This window comes from Bufo bufo, chromosome 2, assembly GCF_905171765.1.
Source record: "Bufo bufo chromosome 2, aBufBuf1.1, whole genome shotgun sequence".
Taxonomy (NCBI): Eukaryota; Metazoa; Chordata; class Amphibia; order Anura; family Bufonidae; genus Bufo; species Bufo bufo.
Window position 1 is genome coordinate 584491 of NC_053390.1, and position 26242 is coordinate 610732.

General features: G+C 49.1%; 1 protein-coding gene across 1 annotated transcript in view; it reads right to left on the reverse strand.

The window, feature by feature from the left end:
* Positions 1-26242, reverse strand: part of TMEM8B (transmembrane protein 8B) — a 105951-nt gene that overhangs the window by 55828 nt on the left and 23881 nt on the right. The window contains exon 4 of the mRNA XM_040420661.1: positions 25472-25595. Within this exon, the coding sequence (XP_040276595.1) occupies positions 25472-25595 (124 nt within the window). The remainder of the gene's footprint in view (positions 1-25471; positions 25596-26242) is intronic.

Here is a 26242-nt window from a genome sequence, read left to right on the forward strand (position 1 = left end):
GTATGTATGTAGTTCTCAGCCATGGTCAGAGCCACAGAGGGAGCGCAGGGTTAGATGTATGTATGACTGTATGTATGTAGTTCTCACCCATGGTCAGAGCCACAGGGGGAGCGCAGGGTTAGATGTATGTATGACTGTATGTATGTAGTTCTCACCCATGGTCAGAGCCACAGAGGGAGCGCAGGGTTAGATGTATGTATGACTGTATGTATGTAGTTCTCACCCATGGTCAGAGCCACAGGGGGAGCGCAGGTTTAGATGTATGTATGACTGTATGTATGTAGTTCTCACCCATGGTCAGAGCCACAGAGGGAGCGCAGGGTTAGATGTATGTATGACGGTATGTATGTAGTTCTCACCCATGGTCAGAGCCACAGAGGGAGCACAGGGTTAGATGTATGTATGACTGTATGTATGTAGTTCTCAGCCATGGTCAGAGCCACAGAGGGGAGCGCAGGGTTAGATGTATGTATGACTGTATGTATGTAGTTCTCACCCATGGTCAGAGCCACAGAGGGAGCGCAGGGTTAGATGTATGTATGACTGTATGTATGTAGTTCTCAGCCATGCTCAGAGCCACAGAGGGAGCGCAGGGTTAGATGTATGTATGACTGTATGTATGTAGTTCTCAGCCATGGTCAGAGCCACAGAGGGAGCGCAGGGTTAGATGTATGTATGACGGTATGTATGTAGTTCTCACCCATGGTCAGAGCCACAGAGGGGAGCGCAGGGTTAGATGTATGTATGACTGTATGTATGTAGTTCTCAGCCATGGTCAGAGCCACAGAGGGAGCGCAGGGTTAGATGTATGTATGACTGTATGTATGTAGTTCTCACCCATGGTCAGAGCCACAGAGGGAGCGCAGGGTTAGATGTATGTATGACGGTATGTATGTAGTTCTCACCCATGGTCAGAGCCACAGAGGGAGCGCAGGGTTAGGTGTATGTATGACTGTATGTATGTAGTTCTCACCCATGGTCAGAGCCACAGAGGGAGCGCAGGGTTAGATGTATGTATGACTGTATGTATGTAGTTCTCACCCATGGTCAGAGCCACAGAGGGAGCGCAGGGTTAGATGTATGTATGACTGTATGTATGTAGTTCTCAGCCATGGTCAGAGCCACAGAGGGAGCGCAGGGTTAGATGTATGTATGACTGTATGTATGTAGTTCTCAGCCATGGTCAGAGCCACAGAGGGAGCGCAGGGTTAGATGTAAGTATGACTGTATGTATGTAGTTCTCACCCATGGTCAGAGCCACAGAGGGAGCGCAGGTTAGATGTATGTATGACTGTATGTATGTAGTTCTCAGCCATGGTCAGAGCCACAGAGGGAGCGCAGGGTTAGATGTATGTATGACTGTATGTATGTAGTTCTCACCCATGGTCAGAGCCACAGATGGAGCGCAGGGTTAGATGTATGTATGACTGTATGTATGTAGTTCTCACCCATGCTCAGAGCCACAGGGGGAGCGCAGGGTTAGATGTATGTATGACTGTATGTATGTAGTTCTCACCCATGGTCAGAGCCACAGATGGAGCGCAGGGTTAGATGTATGTATGACTGTATGTATGTAGTTCTCACCCATGGTCAGAGCCACAGAGGGAGCGCAGGGTTAGATGTATGTATGACTGTATGTATGTAGTTCTCAGCCATGGTCAGAGCCACAGAGGGGAGCGCAGGGTTAGATGTATGTATGACTGTATGTATGTAGTTCTCAGCCATGGTCAGAGCCACAGAGGGAGCGCAGGGTTAGATGTATGTATGACTGTATGTATGTAGTTCTCACCAATGGTCAGAGCCACAGAGGGAGCGCAGGGTTAGATGTATGTATGACTGTATGTATGTAGTTCTCACCCATGGTCAGAGCCACAGAGGGAGCGCAGGGTTAGATGTATGTATGACTGTATGTATGTAGTTCTCAGCCATGGTCAGAGCCACAGAGGGAGCGCAGGGTTAGATGTATGTATGACTGTATGTATGTAGTTCTCACCCATGGTCAGAGCCACAGAGGGAGCGCAGGTTTAGATGTATGTATGACTGTATGTATGTAGTTCTCAGCCATGGTCAGAGCCACAGAGGGAGCGCAGGGTTAGATGTATGTATGACTGTATGTATGTAGTTCTCAGCCATGGTCAGAGCCACAGAGGGAGCGCAGGGTTAGATGTATGTATGACAGTATGTATGTAGTTCTCAGCCATGCTCAGAGCCACAGAGGGAGCGCAGGGTTAGATGTATGTATGACGGTATGTATGTAGTTCTCACCCATGGTCAGAGCCACAGAGGGAGCACAGGGTTAGATGTATGTATGACTGTATGTATGTAGTTCTCAGCCATGGTCAGAGCCACAGAGGGGAGCGCAGGGTTAGATGTATGTATGACTGTATGTATGTAGTTCTCACCCATGGTCAGAGCCACAGAGGGAGCGCAGGGTTAGATGTATGTATGACTGTATGTATGTAGTTCTCAGCCATGCTCAGAGCCACAGAGGGAGCGCAGGGTTAGATGTATGTATGACTGTATGTATGTAGTTCTCAGCCATGGTCAGAGCCACAGAGGGAGCGCAGGGTTAGATGTATGTATGACTGTATGTATGTAGTTCTCAGCCATGCTCAGAGCCACAGGGGGAGCGCAGGGTTAGATGTATGTATGACTGTATGTATGTAGTTCTCACCCATGGTCAGAGCCACAGAGGGAGCGCAGGGTTAGATGTATGTATGACGGTATGTATGTAGTTCTCAGCCATGGTCAGAGCCACAGAGGGAGCGCAGGGTTAGATGTATGTATGACTGTATGTATGTAGTTCTCAGCCATGGTCAGAGCCACAGAGGGAGCGCAGGGTTAGATGTATGTATGACAGTATGTATGTAGTTCTCAGCCATGGTCAGAGCCACAGAGGGAGCGCAGGGTTAGATGTATGTATGACTGTATGTATGTAGTTCTCACCCATGGTCAGAGCCACAGAGGGAGCGCAGGGTTAGGTGTATGTATGACTGTATGTATGTAGTTCTCAGCCATGGTCAGAGCCACAGAGGGAGCGCAGGGTTAGATGTATGTATGACTGTATGTATGTAGTTCTCAGCCATGCTCAGAGCCACAGAGGGAGCGCAGGGTTAGATGTATGTATGACTGTATGTATGTAGTTCTCACCCATGGTCAGAGCCACAGAGGGAGCGCAGGGTTAGATGTATGTATGACTGTATGTATGTAGTTCTCAGCCATGGTCAGAGCCACAGAGGGGAGCGCAGGGTTAGATGTATGTATGACTGTATGTATGTAGTTCTCACCCATGGTCAGAGCCACAGAGGGAGCGCAGGGTTAGATGTATGTATGACTGTATGTATGTAGTTCTCACCCATGCTCAGAGCCACAGAGGGAGCGCAGGGTTAGATGTATGTATGACAGTATGTATGTAGTTCTCAGCCATGCTCAGAGCCACAGAGGGAGCGCAGGGTTAGATGTATGTATGACAGTATGTATGTAGTTCTCAGCCATGGTCAGAGCCACAGAGGGAGCGCAGGGTTAGGTGTATGTATGACTGTATGTATGTAGTTCTCACCCATGGTCAGAGCCACAGAGGGAGCGCAGGGTTAGATGTATGTATGACTGTATGTATGTAGTTCTCAGCCATGGTCAGAGCCACAGAGGGAGCGCAGGGTTAGATGTATGTATGACTGTATGTATGTAGTTCTCACCCATGGTCAGAGCCACAGGGGGAGCGCAGGGTTAGATGTATGTATGACTGTATGTATGTAGTTCTCACCCATGGTCAGAGCCACAGAGGGAGCGCAGGGTTAGATGTATGTATGACTGTATGTATGTAGTTCTCACCCATGGTCAGAGCCACAGGGGGAGCGCAGGTTTAGATGTATGTATGACTGTATGTATGTAGTTCTCAGCCATGGTCAGAGCCACAGAGGGAGCGCAGGGTTAGATGTATGTATGACTGTATGTATGTAGTTCTCAGCCATGGTCAGAGCCACAGAGGGAGCGCAGGGTTAGATGTATGTATGACAGTATGTATGTAGTTCTCAGCCATGCTCAGAGCCACAGAGGGAGCGCAGGGTTAGATGTATGTATGACGGTATGTATGTAGTTCTCACCCATGGTCAGAGCCACAGAGGGAGCACAGGGTTAGATGTATGTATGACTGTATGTATGTAGTTCTCAGCCATGGTCAGAGCCACAGAGGGGAGCGCAGGGTTAGATGTATGTATGACTGTATGTATGTAGTTCTCACCCATGGTCAGAGCCACAGAGGGAGCGCAGGGTTAGATGTATGTATGACTGTATGTATGTAGTTCTCAGCCATGGTCAGAGCCACAGAGGGAGCGCAGGGTTAGATGTATGTATGACTGTATGTATGTAGTTCTCAGCCATGGTCAGAGCCACAGAGGGAGCGCAGGGTTAGATGTATGTATGACAGTATGTATGTAGTTCTCAGCCATGGTCAGAGCCACAGAGGGAGCGCAGGGTTAGATGTATGTATGACTGTATGTATGTAGTTCTCACCCATGGTCAGAGCCACAGAGGGAGCGCAGGGTTAGATGTATGTATGACGGTATGTATGTAGTTCTCACCCATGGTCAGAGCCACAGAGGGAGCGCAGGGTTAGGTGTATGTATGACTGTATGTATGTAGTTCTCACCCATGGTCAGAGCCACAGAGGGAGCGCAGGGTTAGATGTATGTATGACTGTATGTATGTAGTTCTCACCCATGGTCAGAGCCACAGAGGGAGCGCAGGGTTAGATGTATGTATGACTGTATGTATGTAGTTCTCACCCATGGTCAGAGCCACAGAGGGAGCGCAGGGTTAGATGTATGTATGACTGTATGTATGTAGTTCTCAGCCATGGTCAGAGCCACAGAGGGAGCGCAGGGTTAGATGTAAGTATGACTGTATGTATGTAGTTCTCACCCATGGTCAGAGCCACAGAGGGAGCGCAGGTTAGATGTATGTATGACTGTATGTATGTAGTTCTCAGCCATGGTCAGAGCCACAGAGGGAGCGCAGGGTTAGATGTATGTATGACTGTATGTATGTAGTTCTCACCCATGGCTGAGAACCACAGAGGGAGCGCAGGGTTAGATGTATGTATGACTGTATGTATGTAGTTCTCACCCATGGTCAGAGCCACAGAGGGAGCGCAGGGTTAGATGTATGTATGACTGTATGTATGTAGTTCTCACCCATGGTCAGAGCCACAGAGGGAGCGCAGGGTTAGATGTATGTATGACTGTATGTATGTAGTTCTCAGCCATGGTCAGAGCCACAGAGGGGAGCGCAGGGTTAGATGTATGTATGACTGTATGTATGTAGTTCTCAGCCATGGTCAGAGCCACAGAGGGAGCGCAGGGTTAGATGTATGTATGACTGTATGTATGTAGTTCTCAGCCAATGGTCAGAGCCACAGAGGGAGCGCAGGGTTAGATGTATGTATGACTGTATGTATGTAGTTCTCACCCATGGTCAGAGCCACAGAGGGAGCGCAGGGTTAGATGTATGTATGACTGTATGTATGTAGTTCTCAGCCATGGTCAGAGCCACAGAGGGAGCGCAGGGTTAGATGTATGTATGACTGTATGTATGTAGTTCTCACCCATGGTCAGAGCCACAGAGGGAGCGCAGGTTTAGATGTATGTATGACTGTATGTATGTAGTTCTCAGCCATGGTCAGAGCCACAGATGGAGCGCAGGGTTAGATGTATGTATGACTGTATGTATGTAGTTCTCACCCATGGTCAGAGCCACAGGGGGAGCGCAGGGTTAGATGTATGTATGACGGTATGTATGTAGTTCTCACCCATGGTCAGAGCCACAGAGGGAGCGCAGGTTTAGATGTATGTATGACTGTATGTATGTAGTTCTCACCCATGGTCAGAGCCACAGAGGGAGCGCAGGGTTAGATGTATGTATGACTGTATGTATGTAGTTCTCAGCCATGGTCAGAGCCACAGAGGGAGCGCAGGGTTAGGTGTATGTATGACTGTATGTATGTAGTTCTCACCCATGGTCAGAGCCACAGGGGGAGCGCAGGGTTAGATGTATGTATGACTGTATGTATGTAGTTCTCACCCATGGTCAGAGCCACAGAGGGAGCGCAGGGTTAGATGTATGTATGACTGTATGTATGTAGTTCTCAGCCATGGTCAGAGCCACAGAGGGAGCGCAGGGTTAGATGTATGTATGACTGTATGTATGTAGTTCTCACCAATGGTCAGAGCCACAGAGGGAGCGCAGGGTTAGATGTATGTATGACTGTATGTATGTAGTTCTCACCCATGGTCAGAGCCACAGAGGGAGCGCAGGGTTAGATGTATGTATGACTGTATGTATGTAGTTCTCAGCCATGGTCAGAGCCACAGAGGGAGCACAGGGTTAGATGTATGTATGACTGTATGTATGTAGTTCTCACCCATGGTCAGAGCCACAGAGGGAGCGCAGGGTTAGATGTATGTATGACTGTATGTATGTAGTTCTCACCCATGGTCAGACCCACAGAGGGAGCGCAGGGTTAGATGTATGTATGACTGTATGTATGTAGTTCTCACCCATGGTCAGAGCCACAGAGGGAGCGCAGGGTTAGATGTATGTATGACTGTATGTATGTAGTTCTCAGCCATGGTCAGAGCCACAGAGGGAGCGCAGGGTTAGATGTATGTATGACTGTATGTATGTAGTTCTCAGCCATGGTCAGAGCCACAGAGGGAGCGCAGGGTTAGATGTATGTATGACGGTATGTATGTAGTTCTCAGCCATGGTCAGAGCCACAGAGGGAGCGCAGGGTTAGATGTATGTATGACTGTATGTATGTAGTTCTCACCCATGGTCAGAGCCACAGAGGGAGCGCAGGGTTAGATGTATGTATGACGGTATGTATGTAGTTCTCAGCCATGGTCAGAGCCACAGAGGGAGCGCAGGGTTAGATGTATGTATGACTGTATGTATGTAGTTCTCACCCATGGTCAGAGCCACAGAGGGAGCGCAGGGTTAGATGTATGTATGACTGTATGTATGTAGTTCTCAGCCATGGTCAGAGCCACAGGGGGAGCGCAGGGTTAGATGTATGTATGACTGTATGTATGTAGTTCTCACCAATGGTCAGAGCCACAGAGGGAGCGCAGGGTTAGATGTATGTATGACTGTATGTATGTAGTTCTCACCCATGGTCAGACCCACAGAGGGAGCGCAGGGTTAGATGTATGTATGACTGTATGTATGTAGTTCTCAGCCATGGTCAGAGCCACAGAGGGAGCGCAGGGTTAGATGTATGTATGACTGTATGTATGTAGTTCTCACCCATGGTCAGAGCCACAGGGGGAGCGCAGGGTTAGATGTATGTATGACTGTATGTATGTAGTTCTCACCCATGCTCAGAGCCACAGGGGGAGCGCAGGGTTAGATGTATGTATGACTGTATGTATGTAGTTCTCAGCCATGGTCAGAGCCACAGAGGGAGCGCAGGGTTAGATGCATGTATGACTGTATGTATGTAGTTCTCAGCCATGGTCAGAGCCACAGAGGGAGCGCAGGGTTAGATGCATGTATGACTGTATGTATGTAGTTCTCACCCATGGTCAGAGCCACAGAGGGAGCGCAGGGTTAGATGTATGTATGACTGTATGTATGTAGTTCTCACCCATGGTCAGAGCCACAGGGGGAGCGCAGGGTTAGATGTATGTATGACTGTATGTATGTAGTTCTCAGCCATGCTCAGAGCCACAGAGGGAGCGCAGGGTTAGATGTATGTATGACTGTATGTATGTAGTTCTCAGCCATGGTCAGAGCCACAGAGGGAGCGCAGGGTTAGATGTATGTATGACTGTATGTATGTAGTTCTCACCCATGGTCAGAGCCACAGAGGGAGCGCAGGGTTAGATGTATGTATGACGGTATGTATGTAGTTCTCACCCATGGTCAGAGCCACAGAGGGAGCACAGGGTTAGATGTATGTATGACTGTATGTATGTAGTTCTCAGCCATGGTCAGAGCCACAGAGGGGAGCGCAGGGTTAGATGTATGTATGACTGTATGTATGTAGTTCTCACCCATGGTCAGAGCCACAGAGGGAGCGCAGGGTTAGATGTATGTATGACTGTATGTATGACGTTCTCACCCATGGTCAGAGCCACAGAGGGAGCGCAGGGTTAGATGTATGTATGACTGTATGTATGTAGTTCTCAGCCATGGTCAGAGCCACAGAGGGAGCGCAGGGTTAGATGTATGTATGACTGTATGTATGTAGTTCTCAGCCATGCTCAGAGCCACAGAGGGAGCGCAGGGTTAGATGTATGTATGACTGTATGTATGTAGTTCTCACCCATGGTCAGAGCCACAGAGGGAGCGCAGGGTTAGATGTATGTATGACTGTATGTATGACGTTCTCACCCATGGTCAGAGCCACAGAGGGAGCGCAGGGTTAGATGTATGTATGACTGTATGTATGTAGTTCTCAGCCATGGTCAGAGCCACAGAGGGGAGCGCAGGGTTAGATGTATGTATGACTGTATGTATGTAGTTCTCACCCATGGTCAGAGCCACAGAGGGAGCGCAGGGTTAGATGTATGTATGACAGTATGTATGTAGTTCTCAGCCATGCTCAGAGCCACAGAGGGAGCGCAGGGTTAGATGTATGTATGACAGTATGTATGTAGTTCTCAGCCATGGTCAGAGCCACAGAGGGAGCGCAGGGTTAGGTGTATGTATGACTGTATGTATGTAGTTCTCACCCATGGTCAGAGCCACAGAGGGAGCGCAGGGTTAGATGTATGTATGACGGTATGTATGTAGTTCTCACCCATGGTCAGAGCCACAGAGGGAGCGCAGGGTTAGATGTATGTATGACTGTATGTATGTAGTTCTCAGCCATGGTCAGAGCCACAGAGGGAGCGCAGGGTTAGATGTATGTATGACTGTATGTATGTAGTTCTCAGCCATGGTCAGAGCCACAGAGGGAGCGCAGGGTTAGATGTATGTATGACTGTATGTATGTAGTTCTCACCCATGGTCAGAGCCACAGAGGGAGCGCAGGGTTAGATGTATGTATGACTGTATGTATGTAGTTCTCACCCATGGTCAGAGCCACAGGGGGAGCGCAGGTTTAGATGTATGTATGACTGTATGTATGTAGTTCTCAGCCATGGTCAGAGCCACAGAGGGAGCGCAGGGTTAGATGTATGTATGACTGTATGTATGTAGTTCTCACCCATGGTCAGAGCCACAGGGGGAGCGCAGGTTTAGATGTATGTATGACTGTATGTATGTAGTTCTCAGCCATGGTCAGAGCCACAGAGGGGAGCGCAGGGTTAGATGTATGTATGACTGTATGTATGTAGTTCTCAGCCATGGTCAGAGCCACAGAGGGAGCGCAGGGTTAGATGTATGTATGACTGTATGTATGTAGTTCTCAGCCATGGTCAGAGCCACAGAGGGAGCGCAGGGTTAGATGTATGTATGACAGTATGTATGTAGTTCTCAGCCATGCTCAGAGCCACAGAGGGAGCGCAGGGTTAGATGTATGTATGACGGTATGTATGTAGTTCTCACCCATGGTCAGAGCCACAGAGGGAGCACAGGGTTAGATGTATGTATGACTGTATGTATGTAGTTCTCAGCCATGGTCAGAGCCACAGAGGGGAGCGCAGGGTTAGATGTATGTATGACTGTATGTATGTAGTTCTCACCCATGGTCAGAGCCACAGAGGGAGCGCAGGGTTAGATGTATGTATGACTGTATGTATGTAGTTCTCAGCCATGCTCAGAGCCACAGAGGGAGCGCAGGGTTAGATGTATGTATGACTGTATGTATGTAGTTCTCAGCCATGGTCAGAGCCACAGAGGGAGCGCAGGGTTAGATGTATGTATGACAGTATGTATGTAGTTCTCAGCCATGGTCAGAGCCACAGAGGGAGCGCAGGGTTAGATGTATGTATGACTGTATGTATGTAGTTCTCACCCATGGTCAGAGCCACAGAGGGAGCGCAGGGTTAGATGTATGTATGACGGTATGTATGTAGTTCTCACCCATGGTCAGAGCCACAGAGGGAGCGCAGGGTTAGGTGTATGTATGACTGTATGTATGTAGTTCTCACCCATGGTCAGAGCCACAGAGGGAGCGCAGGGTTAGATGTATGTATGACTGTATGTATGTAGTTCTCACCCATGGTCAGAGCCACAGAGGGAGCGCAGGGTTAGATGTATGTATGACTGTATGTATGTAGTTCTCACCCATGGTCAGAGCCACAGAGGGAGCGCAGGGTTAGATGTATGTATGACTGTATGTATGTAGTTCTCAGCCATGGTCAGAGCCACAGAGGGAGCGCAGGGTTAGATGTATGTATGACTGTATGTATGTAGTTCTCAGCCATGGTCAGAGCCACAGAGGGAGCGCAGGGTTAGATGTAAGTATGACTGTATGTATGTAGTTCTCACCCATGGTCAGAGCCACAGAGGGAGCGCAGGTTAGATGTATGTATGACTGTATGTATGTAGTTCTCAGCCATGGTCAGAGCCACAGAGGGAGCGCAGGGTTAGATGTATGTATGACTGTATGTATGTAGTTCTCACCCATGGTCAGAGCCACAGATGGAGCGCAGGGTTAGATGTATGTATGACTGTATGTATGTAGTTCTCACCCATGGTCAGAGCCACAGAGGGAGCGCAGGGTTAGATGTATGTATGACTGTATGTATGTAGTTCTCAGCCATGGTCAGAGCCACAGAGGGGAGCGCAGGGTTAGATGTATGTATGACTGTATGTATGTAGTTCTCAGCCATGGTCAGAGCCACAGAGGGAGCGCAGGGTTAGATGTATGTATGACTGTATGTATGTAGTTCTCACCAATGGTCAGAGCCACAGAGGGAGCGCAGGGTTAGATGTATGTATGACTGTATGTATGTAGTTCTCACCCATGGTCAGAGCCACAGAGGGAGCGCAGGGTTAGATGTATGTATGACTGTATGTATGTAGTTCTCACCCATGGTCAGAGCCACAGAGGGAGCGCAGGGTTAGATGTATGTATGACTGTATGTATGTAGTTCTCAGCCATGGTCAGAGCCACAGAGGGAGCGCAGGGTTAGATGTATGTATGACTGTATGTATGTAGTTCTCACCCATGGTCAGAGCCACAGAGGGAGCGCAGGTTTAGATGTATGTATGACTGTATGTATGTAGTTCTCAGCCATGGTCAGAGCCACAGATGGAGCGCAGGGTTAGATGTATGTATGACTGTATGTATGTAGTTCTCACCCATGGTCAGAGCCACAGGGGGAGCGCAGGGTTAGATGTATGTATGACGGTATGTATGTAGTTCTCACCCATGGTCAGAGCCACAGAGGGAGCGCAGGTTTAGATGTATGTATGACTGTATGTATGTAGTTCTCACCCATGGTCAGAGCCACAGAGGGAGCGCAGGGTTAGATGTATGTATGACTGTATGTATGTAGTTCTCACCCATGGTCAGAGCCACAGAGGGAGCGCAGGGTTAGATGTATGTATGACTGTATGTATGTAGTTCTCAGCCATGGTCAGAGCCACAGAGGGAGCGCAGGGTTAGATGTATGTATGACTGTATGTATGTAGTTCTCACCCATGGTCAGAGCCACAGAGGGAGCGCAGGTTTAGATGTATGTATGACTGTATGTATGTAGTTCTCAGCCATGGTCAGAGCCACAGATGGAGCGCAGGGTTAGATGTATGTATGACTGTATGTATGTAGTTCTCACCCATGGTCAGAGCCACAGGGGGAGCGCAGGGTTAGATGTATGTATGACGGTATGTATGTAGTTCTCACCCATGGTCAGAGCCACAGAGGGAGCGCAGGTTTAGATGTATGTATGACTGTATGTATGTAGTTCTCACCCATGGTCAGAGCCACAGAGGGAGCGCAGGGTTAGATGTATGTATGACTGTATGTATGTAGTTCTCACCCATGGTCAGAGCCACAGGGGGAGCGCAGGGTTAGATGTATGTATGACTGTATGTATGTAGTTCTCACCCATGGTCAGAGCCACAGAGGGAGCGCAGGGTTAGATGTATGTATGACTGTATGTATGTAGTTCTCAGCCATGGTCAGAGCCACAGAGGGAGCGCAGGGTTAGATGTATGTATGACTGTATGTATGTAGTTCTCACCAATGGTCAGAGCCACAGAGGGAGCGCAGGGTTAGATGTATGTATGACTGTATGTATGTAGTTCTCACCCATGGTCAGAGCCACAGAGGGAGCGCAGGGTTAGATGTATGTATGACTGTATGTATGTAGTTCTCAGCCATGGTCAGAGCCACAGAGGGAGCACAGGGTTAGATGTATGTATGACTGTATGTATGTAGTTCTCACCCATGGTCAGAGCCACAGAGGGAGCGCAGGGTTAGATGTATGTATGACTGTATGTATGTAGTTCTCAGCCATGGTCAGAGCCACAGAGGGAGCGCAGGGTTAGATGTATGTATGACTGTATGTATGTAGTTCTCACCCATGGTCAGAGCCACAGAGGGAGCGCAGGGTTAGATGTATGTATGACGGTATGTATGTAGTTCTCAGCCATGGTCAGAGCCACAGAGGGAGCGCAGGGTTAGATGTATGTATGACTGTATGTATGTAGTTCTCACCCATGGTCAGAGCCACAGAGGGAGCGCAGGGTTAGATGTATGTATGACTGTATGTATGTAGTTCTCAGCCATGGTCAGAGCCACAGGGGGAGCGCAGGGTTAGATGTATGTATGACTGTATGTATGTAGTTCTCACCAATGGTCAGAGCCACAGAGGGAGCGCAGGGTTAGATGTATGTATGACTGTATGTATGTAGTTCTCACCCATGGTCAGAGCCACAGAGGGAGCGCAGGGTTAGATGTATGTATGACTGTATGTATGTAGTTCTCAGCCATGGTCAGAGCCACAGAGGGAGCGCAGGGTTAGATGTATGTATGACTGTATGTATGTAGTTCTCACCCATGGTCAGAGCCACAGGGGGAGCGCAGGGTTAGATGTATGTATGACTGTATGTATGTAGTTCTCACCCATGGTCAGAGCCACAGATGGAGCGCAGGGTTAGATGTATGTATGACTGTATGTATGTAGTTCTCAGCCATGGTCAGAGCCACAGAGGGAGCGCAGGGTTAGATGTATGTATGACTGTATGTATGTAGTTCTCACCCATGGACAGAGCCACAGAGGGAGCGCAGGGTTAGATGTATGTATGACTGTATGTATGTAGTTCTCAGCCATGGTCAGAGCCACAGAGGGAGCGCAGGGTTAGATGTATGTATGACTGTATGTATGTAGTTCTCAGCCATGGTCAGAGCCACAGAGGGAGCGCAGGGTTAGATGTATGTATGACTGTATGTATGTAGTTCTCACCCATGGTCAGAGCCACAGAGGGAGCGCAGGGTTAGATGTATGTATGACTGTATGTATGTAGTTCTCACCCATGGTCAGAGCCACAGAGGGAGCGCAGGGTTAGATGTATGTATGACTGTATGTATGTAGTTCTCACCCATGGTCAGAGCCACAGATGGAGCGCAGGGTTAGATGTATGTATGACTGTATGTATGTAGTTCTCAGCCATGGTCAGAGCCACAGAGGGAGCGCAGGGTTAGATGTATGTATGACTGTATGTATGTAGTTCTCACCCATGGTCAGAGCCACAGAGGGAGCGCAGGGTTAGATGTATGTATGACTGTATGTATGTAGTTCTCAGCCATGGTCAGAGCCACAGAGGGAGCGCAGGGTTAGATGTATGTATGACTGTATGTATGTAGTTCTCACCATGCTCAGAGCCACAGAGGGAGCGAAGGGTTAGATGTATGTATGACTGTATGTATGTAGTTCTCACCCATGGTCAGAGCCACAGAGGGAGCGCAGGGTTAGGTGTATGTATGACTGTATGTATGTAGTTCTCACCCATGGTCAGAGCCACAGAGGGAGCGCAGGGTTAGGTGTATGTATGACTGTATGTATGTAGTTCTCAGCCATGGTCAGAGCCACAGAGGGGAGCACAGGGTTAGATGTATGTATGACGGTATGTATGTAGTTCTCACCCATGGTCAGAGCCACAGAGGGAGCGCAGGGTTAGATGTATGTATGACTGTATGTATGTAGTTCTCACCCATGGTCAGAGCCACAGAGGGAGCGCAGGGTTAGATGTATGTATGACTGTATGTATGTAGTTCTCACCCATGGTCAGAGCCACAGAGGGAGCGCAGGGTTAGATGTATGTATGACTGTATGTATGTAGTTCTCACCCATGGTAAGAGCCACAGAGGGAGCGCAGGGTTAGATGTATGTATGACTGTATGTATGTAGTTCTCAGCCATGCTCAGAGCCACAGAGGGAGCTCAGGGTTAGATGTATGTATGACTGTATGTATGTAGTTCTCACCCATGTTCAGAGCCACAGAGGGAGCGCAGGGTTAGATGTATGTATGACGGTATGTATGTAGTTCTCACCCATGGTCAGAGCCACAGAGGGAGCGCAGGGTTAGATGTATGTATGACTGTATGTATGTAGTTCTCACCCATGGTCAGAGCCACAGGGGGAGCACAGGTTAGATGTATGTATGACTGTATGTATGTAGTTCTCAGCCATGGTCAGAGCCACAGGGGGAGCGCAGGGTTAGATGTATGTATGACTGTATGTATGTAGTTCTCAGCCATGCTCAGAGCCACAGAGGGAGCACAGGTTAGATGTATGTATGACTGTATGTATGTAGTTCTCACCCATGGTCAGAGCCACAGAGGGAGCGCAGGGTTAGATGTATGTATGACTGTATGTATGTAGTTCTCACCCATGGTCAGAGCCACAGGGGGAGCGCAGGGTTAGATGTATGTATGACTGTATGTATGTAGTTTTCACCCATGGTCAGAGCCACAGAGGGAGCGCAGGGTTAGATGTATGTATGACGGTATGTATGTAGTTCTCAGCCATGGTCAGAGCCACAGAGGGAGCGCAGGGTTAGATGTATGTATGACTGTATGTATGTAGTTCTCACCCATGGTCAGAGCCACAGAGAGAGCGCAGGGTTAGATGTATGTATGACTGTATGTATGTAGTTCTCATCCATGGTCAGAGCCACAGAGGGAGCGCAGGGTTAGATGTATGTATGACTGTATGTATGTAGTTCTCAGCCATGGTCAGAGCCACAGAGGGAGCGAAGGGTTAGATGCATGTATGACGGTATGTATGTAGTTCTCACCCATGCTCAGAGCGACAGAGGGAGCGCAGGGTTAGATGTATGTATGACTGTATGTATGTAGTTCTCACCCATGGTCAGAGCCACAGAGGGAGCGCAGGGTTAGATGTATGTATGACTGTATGTATGTAGTTCTCACCCATGGTCAGAGCCACAGAGGGAGCACAGGTTAGATGTATGTATGACTGTATGTATGTAGTTCTCACCCATGGTCAGAGCCACAGAGGGAGCGCAGGGTTAGATGTATGTATGACGGTATGTATGTAGTTCTCACCCATGGTCAGAGCCACAGAGGGAGCGCAGGGTTAGATGTATGTATGACGGTATGTATGTAGTTCTCAGCCATGGTCAGAGCCACAGAGGGAGCCCAGGGTTAGATGTCTGTATGACTGTATGTATGTAGTTCTCAGCCATGGTCAGAGCCACAGGGGGAGCGCAGGGTTAGATGTATGTATGACTGTATGTATGTAGTTCTCACCCATGGTCAGAGCCACAGGGGGAGCGCAGGGTTAGATGTATGTATGACTGTATGTATGTAGTTCTCACCCATGCTCAGAGCCACAGAGGGAGCGCAGGGTTAGATGTATGTATGACGGTATGTATGTAGTTCTCACCCATGGTCAGAGCCACAGAGGGAGCTCAGGGTTAGATGTATGTATGACTGTATGTATGTAGTTCTCACCCATGGTCAGAGCCACAGGGGGAGCGCAGGGTTAGATGTATGTATGACTGTATGTATGTAGTTCTCACCCATGCTCAGAGCCACAGAGGGAGCGCAGGGTTAGATGTATGTATGACGGTATGTATGTAGTTCTCACCCATGGTCAGAGCCACAGGGGGAGCGCAGGGTTAGATGTATGTATGACTGTATGTATGTAGTTCTCACCCATGGTCAGAGCCACAGAGGGAGCGCAGGGTTAGATGTATGTATGACTGTATGTATGTAGTTCTCAGCCATGGTCAGAGCCACAGAGGGAGCGCAGGGTTAGATGTATGTATGACTGTATGTATGTAGTTCTCACCCATGGTCAGAGCCACAGAGGGAGCGCAGGGTTAGATGTATGTATGACTGTATGTATGTAGTTCTCACCCATGGTCAGAGCCACAGAGGGAGCGCAGGGTTAGATGTATGTATGACTGTATGTATGTAGTTCTCACCCATGGTCAGAGCCACAGAGGGAGCGCAGGTTTAGATGTATGTATGACGGTATGTATGTAGTTCTCACCCATGGTCAGACCCACAGAGGGAGCGCAGGGTTAGATGCATGTATGACTGTATGTATGTAGTTCTCACCCATGGTCAGACCCACAGAGGGAGCGCAGGGTTAGATGTATGTATGACTGTATGTATGACGTTCTCAGCCATGCTCAGACCCACAGAGGGAGCGCAGGGTTAGATGTATGTATGACTGTATGTATGTAGTTCTCAGCCATGGTCAGAGCCACAGAGGGAGCGAAGGGTTAGATGCATGTATGACTGTATGTATGTAGTTCTCAGCCATGGTCAGAGCCACAGAGGGAGCGCAGGGTTAGATGTATGTATGACTGTATGTATGTAGTTCTCACCCATGGTCAGAGCCACAGGGGGAGCGCAGGGTTAGATGTATGTATGACTGTATGTATGTAGTTCTCATCCATGGTCAGAGCCACAGAGGGAGCGCAGGGTTAGATGTATGTATGACTGTATGTATGTAGTTCTCAGCCATGGTCAGAGCCACAGAGGGAGCGCAGGGTTAGATGTATGTATGACTGTATGTATGTAGTTTTCAGCCATGGTCAGAGCCACAGAGGGAGCGCAGGGTTAGATGTATGTATGACTGTATGTATGTAGTTCTCACCCATGGTCAGAGCCACAGAGGGAGCACAGGGTTAGATGTATGTATGACTGTATGTATGTAGTTCTCACCCATGGTCAGAGCCACAGAGGGAGCGCAGGGTTAGATGTATGTATGACTGTATGTATGTAGTTCTCACCCATGGTCAGAGCCACAGAGGGAGCGCAGGGTTAGATGTATGTATGACTGTATGTATGTAGTTCTCAGCCATGGTCAGAGCCACAGAGGGAGCGCAGGGTTAGGTGTATGTATGACTGTATGTATGTAGTTCTCACCCATGCTCAGAGCCACAGATGGAGCGCAGGGTTAGATGTATGTATGACTGTATGTATGTAGTTCTCAGCCATGGTCAGAGCCACAGAGGGAGCGCAGGGTTAGATGTATGTATGACGGTATGTATGTAGTTCTCACCCATGGTCAGAGCCACAGGGGGAGCGCAGGGTTAGATGTATGTATGACTGTATGTATGTAGTTCTCAGCCATGGTCAGAGCCACAGAGGGAGCGAAGGGTTAGATGTATGTATGACGGTATGTATGTAGTTCTCACCCATGGTCAGAGCCACAGAGGGGAGCGCAGGGTTAGATGTATGTATGACTGTATGTATGACGTTCTCAGCCATGCTCAGAGCCACAGAGGGAGCGCAGGGTTAGATGCATGTATGACTGTATGTATGTAGTTCTCACCCATGGTCAGACCCACAGAGGGAGCGCAGGGTTAGATGTATGTATGACTGTATGTATGACGTTCTCAGCCATGCTCAGACCCACAGAGGGAGCGCAGGGTTAGATGTATGTATGACTGTATGTATGTAGTTCTCAGCCATGGTCAGAGCCACAGGGGGAGCGCAGGGTTAGATGTATGTATGACTGTATGTATGTAGTTCTCATCCATGGTCAGAGCCACAGAGGGAGCGAAGGGTTAGATGCATGTATGACTGTATGTATGTAGTTCTCAGCCATGGTCAGAGCCACAGGGGGAGCGCAGGGTTAGATGTATGTATGACTGTATGTATGTAGTTCTCATCCATGGTCAGAGCCACAGAGGGAGCGCAGGGTTAGATGCATGTATGACTGTATGTATGTAGTTCTCACCCATGGTCAGAGCCACAGGGGGAGCGCAGGGTTAGATGTATGTATGACTGTATGTATGTAGTTCTCACCCATGGTCAGAGCCACAGAGGGAGCGCAGGGTTAGATGTATGTATGACGGTATGTATGTAGTTCTCACCCATGGTCAGAGCCACAGGGGGAGCGCAGGGTTAGATGTATGTATGACTGTATGTATGTAGTTCTCAGCCATGGTCAGAGCCACAGAGGGAGCGAAGGGTTAGATGTATGTATGACTGTATGTATGTAGTTCTCAGCCATGGTCAGAGCCACAGAGGGAGCGAAGGGTTAGATGTATGTATGACGGTATGTATGTAGTTCTCACCCATGGTCAGAGCCACAGAGGGAGCACAGGGTTAGATGTATGTATGACTGTATGTATGTAGTTCTCAGCCATGGTCAGAGCCACAGAGGGAGCGCAGGGTTAGATGTATGTATGACTGTATGTATGTAGTTCTCAGCCATGGTCAGAGCCACAGGGGGAGCGCAGGGTTAGATGTATGTATGACTGTATGTATGTAGTTCTCAGCCATGGTCAGAGCCACAGAGGGAGCGCAGGGTTAGATGTATGTATGACTGTATGTATGTAGTTCTCAGCCATGGTCAGAGCCACAGAGGGAGCGCAGGGTTAGATGTATGTATGACGGTATGTATGTAGTTCTCACCCATGGTCAGAGCCACAGAGGGAGCGCAGGGTTAGATGTATGTATGACTGTATGTATGTATGACTGTATGTATGTAGTTCTCAGCCATGGTCAGAGCCACAGGGGGAGCGCAGGGTTAGATGTATGTATGACTGTATGTATGTAGTTCTCAGCCATGGTCAGAGCCACAGAGGGAGCGCAGGGTTAGATGTATGTGTGACTGTATGTATGTAGTTCTCAGCCATGGTCAGAGCCACAGAGGGAGCGCAGGGTTAGATGTATGTATGACTGTATGTATGTAGTTCTCAGCCATGGTCAGAGCCACAGAGGGAGCGCAGGGTTAGATGTATGTATGACTGTATGTATGTAGTTCTCAGCCATGGTCAGAGCCACAGAGGGAGCACAGGGTTAGATGTATGTATGACTGTATGTATGTAGTTCTCAGCCATGGTCAGAGCCACAGAGGGAGCGCAGGGTTAGATGTATGTGTGACTGTATGTATGTAGTTTTCAGCCATGGTCAGAGCCACAGAGGGAGCGCAGGGTTAGATGTATGTATGACAGTATGTATGTAGTTCTCAGCCATGGTCAGAGCCACAGAGGGAGCGCAGGGTTAGATGTATGTATGACTGTATGTATGTAGTTCTCACCCATGCTCAGAGCCACAGAGGGAGCGCAGGGTTAGATGTATGTATGACAGTATGTATGTAGTTCTCAGCCATGGTCAGAGCCACAGGGGGAGCGCAGGGTTAGATGTATGTATGACTGTATGTATGTAGTTCTCACCCATGCTCAGAGCCACAGAGGGAGCGCAGGGTTAGATGTATGTATGACGGTATGTATGTAGTTCTCACCCATGCTCAGAGCCACAGAGGGAGCGCAGGTTAGATGTATGTATGACGGTATGTATGTAGTTCTCAGCCATGGTCAGAGCCACAGGGGGAGTGCAGGGTTAGATGTATGTATGACTGTATGTATGTAGTTCTCACCCATGGTCAGAGCCACAGAGGGAGCGCAGGGTTAGATGTATGTATGACTGTATGTATGTAGTTCTCACCCATGGTCAGAGCCACAGGGGGAGCGCAGGGTTAGATGTATGTATGACTGTATGTATGTAGTTCTCAGCCATGGTCAGAGCCACAGGGGGAGCGCAGGGTTAGATGCATGTATGACTGTATGTATGTAGTTCTCACCCATGGTCAGAGCCACAGGGGGAGTGCAGGGTTAGATGTATGTATGACTGTATGTATGTAGTTCTCACCCATGGTCAGACCCACAGAGGGAGCGCAGGGTTAGATGTATGTATGACTGTATGTATGTAGTTCTCAGCCATGGTCAGAGCCACAGAGGGAGCGCAGGGTTAGATGTATGTATGACTGTATGTATGTAGTTCTCACCCATGTTCAGAGCCACAGAGGGAGCGCAGGGTTAGATGTATGTATGACTGTATGTATGTAGTTCTCAGCCATGGTCAGAGCCACAGGGGGAGCGCAGGGTTAGATGTATGTATGACTGTATGTATGTAGTTCTCAGCCATGGTCAGAGCCACAGGGGGAGCGCAGGGTTAGATGCATGTATGACTGTATGTATGTAGTTCTCACCCATGGTCAGAGCCACAGGGGGAGCGCAGGGTTAGATGTATGTATGACTGTATGTATGTAGTTCTCAGCCATGGTCAGAGCCACAGGGGGAGCGCAGGGTTAGATGCATGTATGACTGTATGTATGTAGTTCTCACCCATGGTCAGAGCCACAGAGGGAGCGCAGGGTTAGATGTATGTATGACGGTATGTATGTAGTTCTCAGCCATGGTCAGAGCCACAGAGGGAGCACAGGGTTAGATGTATGTATGACTGTATGTATGACGTTCTCACCCATGGTCAGAGCCACAGAGGGAGCGCAGGGTTAGATGTATGTATGACTGTATGTATGTAGTTCTCAGCCATGGTCAGAGCCACAGAGGGAGCGCAGGGTTAGATGTATGTATGACTGTATGTATGTAGTTCTCACCCATGGTCAGAGCCACAGAGAGAGCGCAGGGTTAGATGTATGTATGACTGTATGTATGTAGTTCTCACCCATGGTCAGAGCCACAGGGGGAGCGCAGGGTTAGATGTATGTATGACTGTATGTATGTAGTTCTCAGCCATGGTCAGAGCCACAGGGGGAGCGCAGGGTTAGATGTATGTATGACTGTATGTATGTAGTTCTCAGCCATGGTCAGAGCCACAGAGGGAGCGCAGGGTTAGATGTATGTATGACTGTATGTATGTAGTTCTCAGCCATGGTCAGAGCCACAGAGGGAGCACAGGGTTAGATGTATGTATGACTGTATGTATGTAGTTCTCACCCATGGTCAGAGCCACAGAGGGAGCGCAGGGTTAGATGCATGTATGACTGTATGTATGTAGTTCTCAGCCGTGGTCAGAGCCACAGGGGGAGCGCAGGGTTAGATGTATGTATGACTGTATGTATGTAGTTCTCAGCCATGGTCAGAGCCACAGAGGGAGCGCAGGGTTAGATGTATGTATGACTGTATGTATGTAGTTCTCAGCCATGGTCAGAGCCACAGAGGGAGCGCAGGGTTAGATGTATGTATGACTGTATGTATGTAGTTCTCACCCATGGTCAGAGCCACAGAGGGAGCGCAGGGTTAGATGTATGTATGACTGTATGTATGTAGTTCTCACCCATGGTCAGAGCCACAGAGGGAGCGCAGGGTTAGATGTATGTATGACTGTATGTATGTAGTTCTCACCATGGTCAGAGCCACAGGGGGAGCGCAGGGTTAGATGTATGTATGACTGTATGTATGTAGTTCTCAGCCATGCTCAGAGCCACAGGGGGAGCGCAGGGTTAGATGTATGTATGACTGTATGTATGTAGTTCTCACCCATGGTCAGAGCCACAGAGGGAGCGCAGGGTTAGATGTATGTATGACTGTATGTATGTAGTTCTCAGCCATGGTCAGAGCCACAGAGGGAGCGCAGGGTTAGATGTATGTATGACTGTATGTATGTAGTTCTCACCCATGGTCAGAGCCACAGAGGGAGCGCAGGTTAGATGTATGTATGACTGTATGTATGTAGTTCTCAGCCATGGTCAGAGCCACAGGGGGAGCGCAGGGTTAGATGTATGTATGACTGTATGTATGTAGTTCTCACCCATGGTCAGAGCCACAGAGGGAGCGCAGGGTTAGATGTATGTATGACTGTATGTATGTAGTTCTCACCCATGGTCAGAGCCACAGAGGGAGCGCAGGGTTAGATGTATGTATGACTGTATGTATGTAGTTCTCAGCCATGCTCAGAGCCACAGAGGGAGCGCAGGGTTAGATGTATGTATGACTGTATGTATGTAGTTCTCACCCATGCTCAGAGCCACAGGGGGAGCGCAGGGTTAGATGTATGTATGACTGTATGTATGTAGTTCTCAGCCATGGTCAGAGCCACAGAGGGAGCGCAGGGTTAGATGTATGTATGACTGTATGTATGTAGTTCTCACCCATGGTCAGAGCCACAGAGGGAGCGCAGGGTTAGATGTATGTATGACTGTATGTATGTAGTTCTCAGCCATGGTCAGAGCCACAGAGGGAGCGCAGGGTTAGATGTATGTATGACTGTATGTATGTAGTTCTCACCCATGGTCAGAGCCACAGAGGGAGCGCAGGGTTAGATGTATGTATGACTGTATGTATGTAGTTCTCAGCCATGGTCAGAGCCACAGAGGGAGCGCAGGGTTAGATGTATGTATGACTGTATGTATGTAGTTCTCACCCATGGTCAGAGCCACAGAGAGAGCGCAGGGTTAGATGTATGTATGACTGTATGTATGTAGTTCTCAGCCATGGTCAGAGCCACAGAGGGAGCGCAGGGTTAGATGTATGTATGACTGTATGTATGTAGTTCTCAGCCATGGTCAGAGCCACAGAGGGAGCGCAGGGTTAGATGTATGTATGACTGTATGTATGTAGTTCTCACCCATGGTCAGAGCCACAGAGGGAGCGCAGGGTTAGATGTATGTGTGACTGTATGTATGTAGTTCTCACCCATGGTCAGAGCCACAGAGGGAGCGCAGGGTTAGATGTATGTGTGACTGTATGTATGTAGTTCTCAGCCATGGTCAGAGCCACAGAGGGAGCTCAGGGTTAGATGTATGTATGACTGTATGTATGTAGTTCTCACCCATGGTCAGAGCCACAGGGGGAGCGCAGGGTTAGATGCATGTATGACTGTATGTATGTAGTTCTCACCCATGGTCAGAGCCACAGAGGGGAGCGCAGGGTTAGATGTATGTATGACTGTATGTATGTAGTTCTCAGCCATGGTCAGAGCCACAGAGGGGAGCGCAGGGTTAGATGTATGTATGACGGTATGTATGTAGTTCTCAGCCATGGTCAGAGCCACAGGGGGAGCGCAGGGTTAGATGTATGTATGACGGTATGTATGTAGTTCTCAGCCATGGTCAGAGCCACAGAGGGAGCGCAGGTTAGATGTATGTATGACTGTATGTATGTAGTTCTCAGCCATGGTCAGAGCCACAGAGGGAGCGCAGGGTTAGATGTATGTATGACTGTATGTATGTAGTTCTCAGCCATGGTCAGAGCCACAGAGGGAGCGCAGGTTAGATGTATGTATGACTGTATGTATGTAGTTCTCACCCATGGTCAGAGCCACAGAGGGAGCGCAGGTTAGATGTATGTATGACTGTATGTATGTAGTTCTCAGCCATGGTCAGAGCCACAGAGGGAGCGCAGGGTTAGATGTATGTATGACTGTATGTATGTAGTTCTCAGCCATGCTCAGAGCCACAGGGGGAGCGCAGGGTTAGATGTATGTATGACTGTATGTATGTAGTTCTCAGCCATGGTCAGAGCCACAGAGGGAGCGCAGGTTTAGATGTATGTATGACTGTATGTATGTAGTTCTCAGCCATGGTCAGAGCCACAGGGGGAGCACAGGTTAGATGTATGTATGACTGTATGTATGTAGTTCTCAGCCATGGTCAGAGCCACAGGGGGAGCACAGGGTTAGATGTATGTATGACTGTATGTATGTAGTTCTCACCCATGGTCAGAGCCACAGAGGGAGCGCAGGGTTAGATGTATGTATGACTGTATGTATGTAGTTCTCACCCATGGTCAGAGCCACAGAGGGAGCGCAGGGTTAGATGTATGTATGACTGTATGTATGTAGTTCTCACCCATGGTCAGAGCCACAGAGGGAGCGCAGGGTTAGATGTATGTATGACTGTATGTATGTAGTTCTCAGCCATGCTCAGAGCCACAGAGGGAGCGCAGGGTTAGATGTATGTATGACTGTATGTATGTAGTTCTCAGCCATGGTCAGAGCCACAGAGGGGAGCGCAGGTTAGATGTATGTATGACTGTATGTATGTAGTTCTCAGCCATGGTCAGAGCCACAGAGGGAGCGCAGGGTTAGATGTATGTATGACTGTATGTATGTAGTTCTCAGCCATGGTCAGAGCCACAGGGGGAGCACAGGTTAGATGTATGTATGACTGTATGTATGTAGTTCTCACCCATGGTCAGACCCACAGAGGGAGCGCAGGGTTAGATGTATGTATGACTGTATGTATGTAGTTCTCAGCCATGGTCAGAGCCACAGAGGGAGCGCAGGGTTAGATGTATGTATGACTGTATGTATGTAGTTCTCACCCATGGTCAGAGCCACAGAGGGAGCGCAGGGTTAGATGTATGTATGACTGTATGTATGTAGTTCTCACCCATGGTCAGAGCCACAGGGGGAGCGCATGGTTAGATGTATGTATGACTGTATGTATGTAGTTCTCATCCATGGTCAGAGCCACAGAGGGAGCGCAGGGTTAGATGTATGTATGACTGTATGTATGTAGTTCTCACCCATGCTCAGAGCCACAGAGGGAGCGCAGGTTAGATGTATGTGTGACTGTATGTATGTAGTTCTCAGCCATGCTCAGAGCCACAGAGGGAGCGCAGGGTTAGATGTATGTATGACTGTATGTATGTAGTTCTCACCCATGCTCAGAGCCACAGAGGGAGCGCAGGGTTAGATGTATGTATGACAGTATGTATGTAGTTCTCAGCCATGCTCAGAGCCACAGAGGGAGCGCAGGGTTAGATGTATGTATGACTGTATGTATGTAGTTCTCACCCATGGTCAGAGCCACAGAGGGAGCACAGGGTTAGATGTATGTATGACTGTATGTATGTAGTTCTCAGCCATGGTCAGAGCCACAGAGGGGAGCGCAGGTTAGATGTATGTATGACTGTATGTATGTAGTTCTCAGCCATGCTCAGAGCCACAGAGGGAGCGCAGGGTTAGATGTATGTATGACTGTATGTATGTAGTTCTCACCCATGGTCAGAGCCACAGAGGGGAGCGCAGGGTTAGATGTATGTATGACTGTATGTATGTAGTTCTCAGCCATGCTCAGAGCCACAGAGGGAGCGCAGGGTTAGATGTATGTATGACTGTATGTATGTAGTTCTCACCCATGGTCAGAGCCACAGAGGGGAGCGCAGGGTTAGATGTATGTATGACTGTATGTATGTAGTTCTCACCCATGCTCAGAGCCACAGAGGGAGCGCAGGGTTAGATGTATGTATGACTGTATGTATGACGTTCTCACCCATGGTCAGAGCCACAGAGGGAGCGCAGGGTTAGATGTATGTATGACTGTATGTATGACGTTCTCACCCATGCTCAGAGCCACAGAGGGAGCGCAGGTTTAGGTACCAGGTGCCAGTCTGGGGGTACGGGATTCGCAGGCGGTTGATGCCATTCATTGTATTCACAGACAAGGAAAAGCCAGACAGCGATTCTAAAGAGAAAGAAGATGTCACATGGACGGCACATACATGACCTGCGCTCCTGCCGCCAGCACCTACAGGCAGAGCACCTCCTGCAACCAGCGAGGACCGCAGGAATGAAAGAAGCAGTAACTAGGGTCATCATGGGGACCGGAAGGGACACAGAGGGCAGTAACCCATGGGGACATTAACCAGCAGGGACAACAGGGGGCAGTAACCCATGGGGACCCAAAGGGGGCAGTAACCCATGGGGACCACAGGGGGCAGTAACCCATGGGCACCCAAAGGGGCAGTAACCAGCAAGGACCATAGGGGGCAGTAACCCATGGGGACCACAGGGGGCAGTAACCAGCAAGGACCACAGGGGGCAGTAACCCATGGGGACCACAGGGGGCAGTAACCCATGGGCACCCAAAGGGGCAGTAACCAGCAAGGACCATAGGGGGCAGTAACCCATGGGGACCCAAAGGGGCAGTAACCAGCAAGGACCACAGGGGGCAGTAACCCATGGGGACCACAGGGGGCAGTAACCCATGGGGACCACAGGGGGGCAGTAATCAGCAGGGACCTCAGGGCGCAGTAACCCATGGGGACCCAAAGGGGCAGTAACCCATGGGGACCACAGGGGGCAGTAACCCATGGGGACCACAGGGGGGCA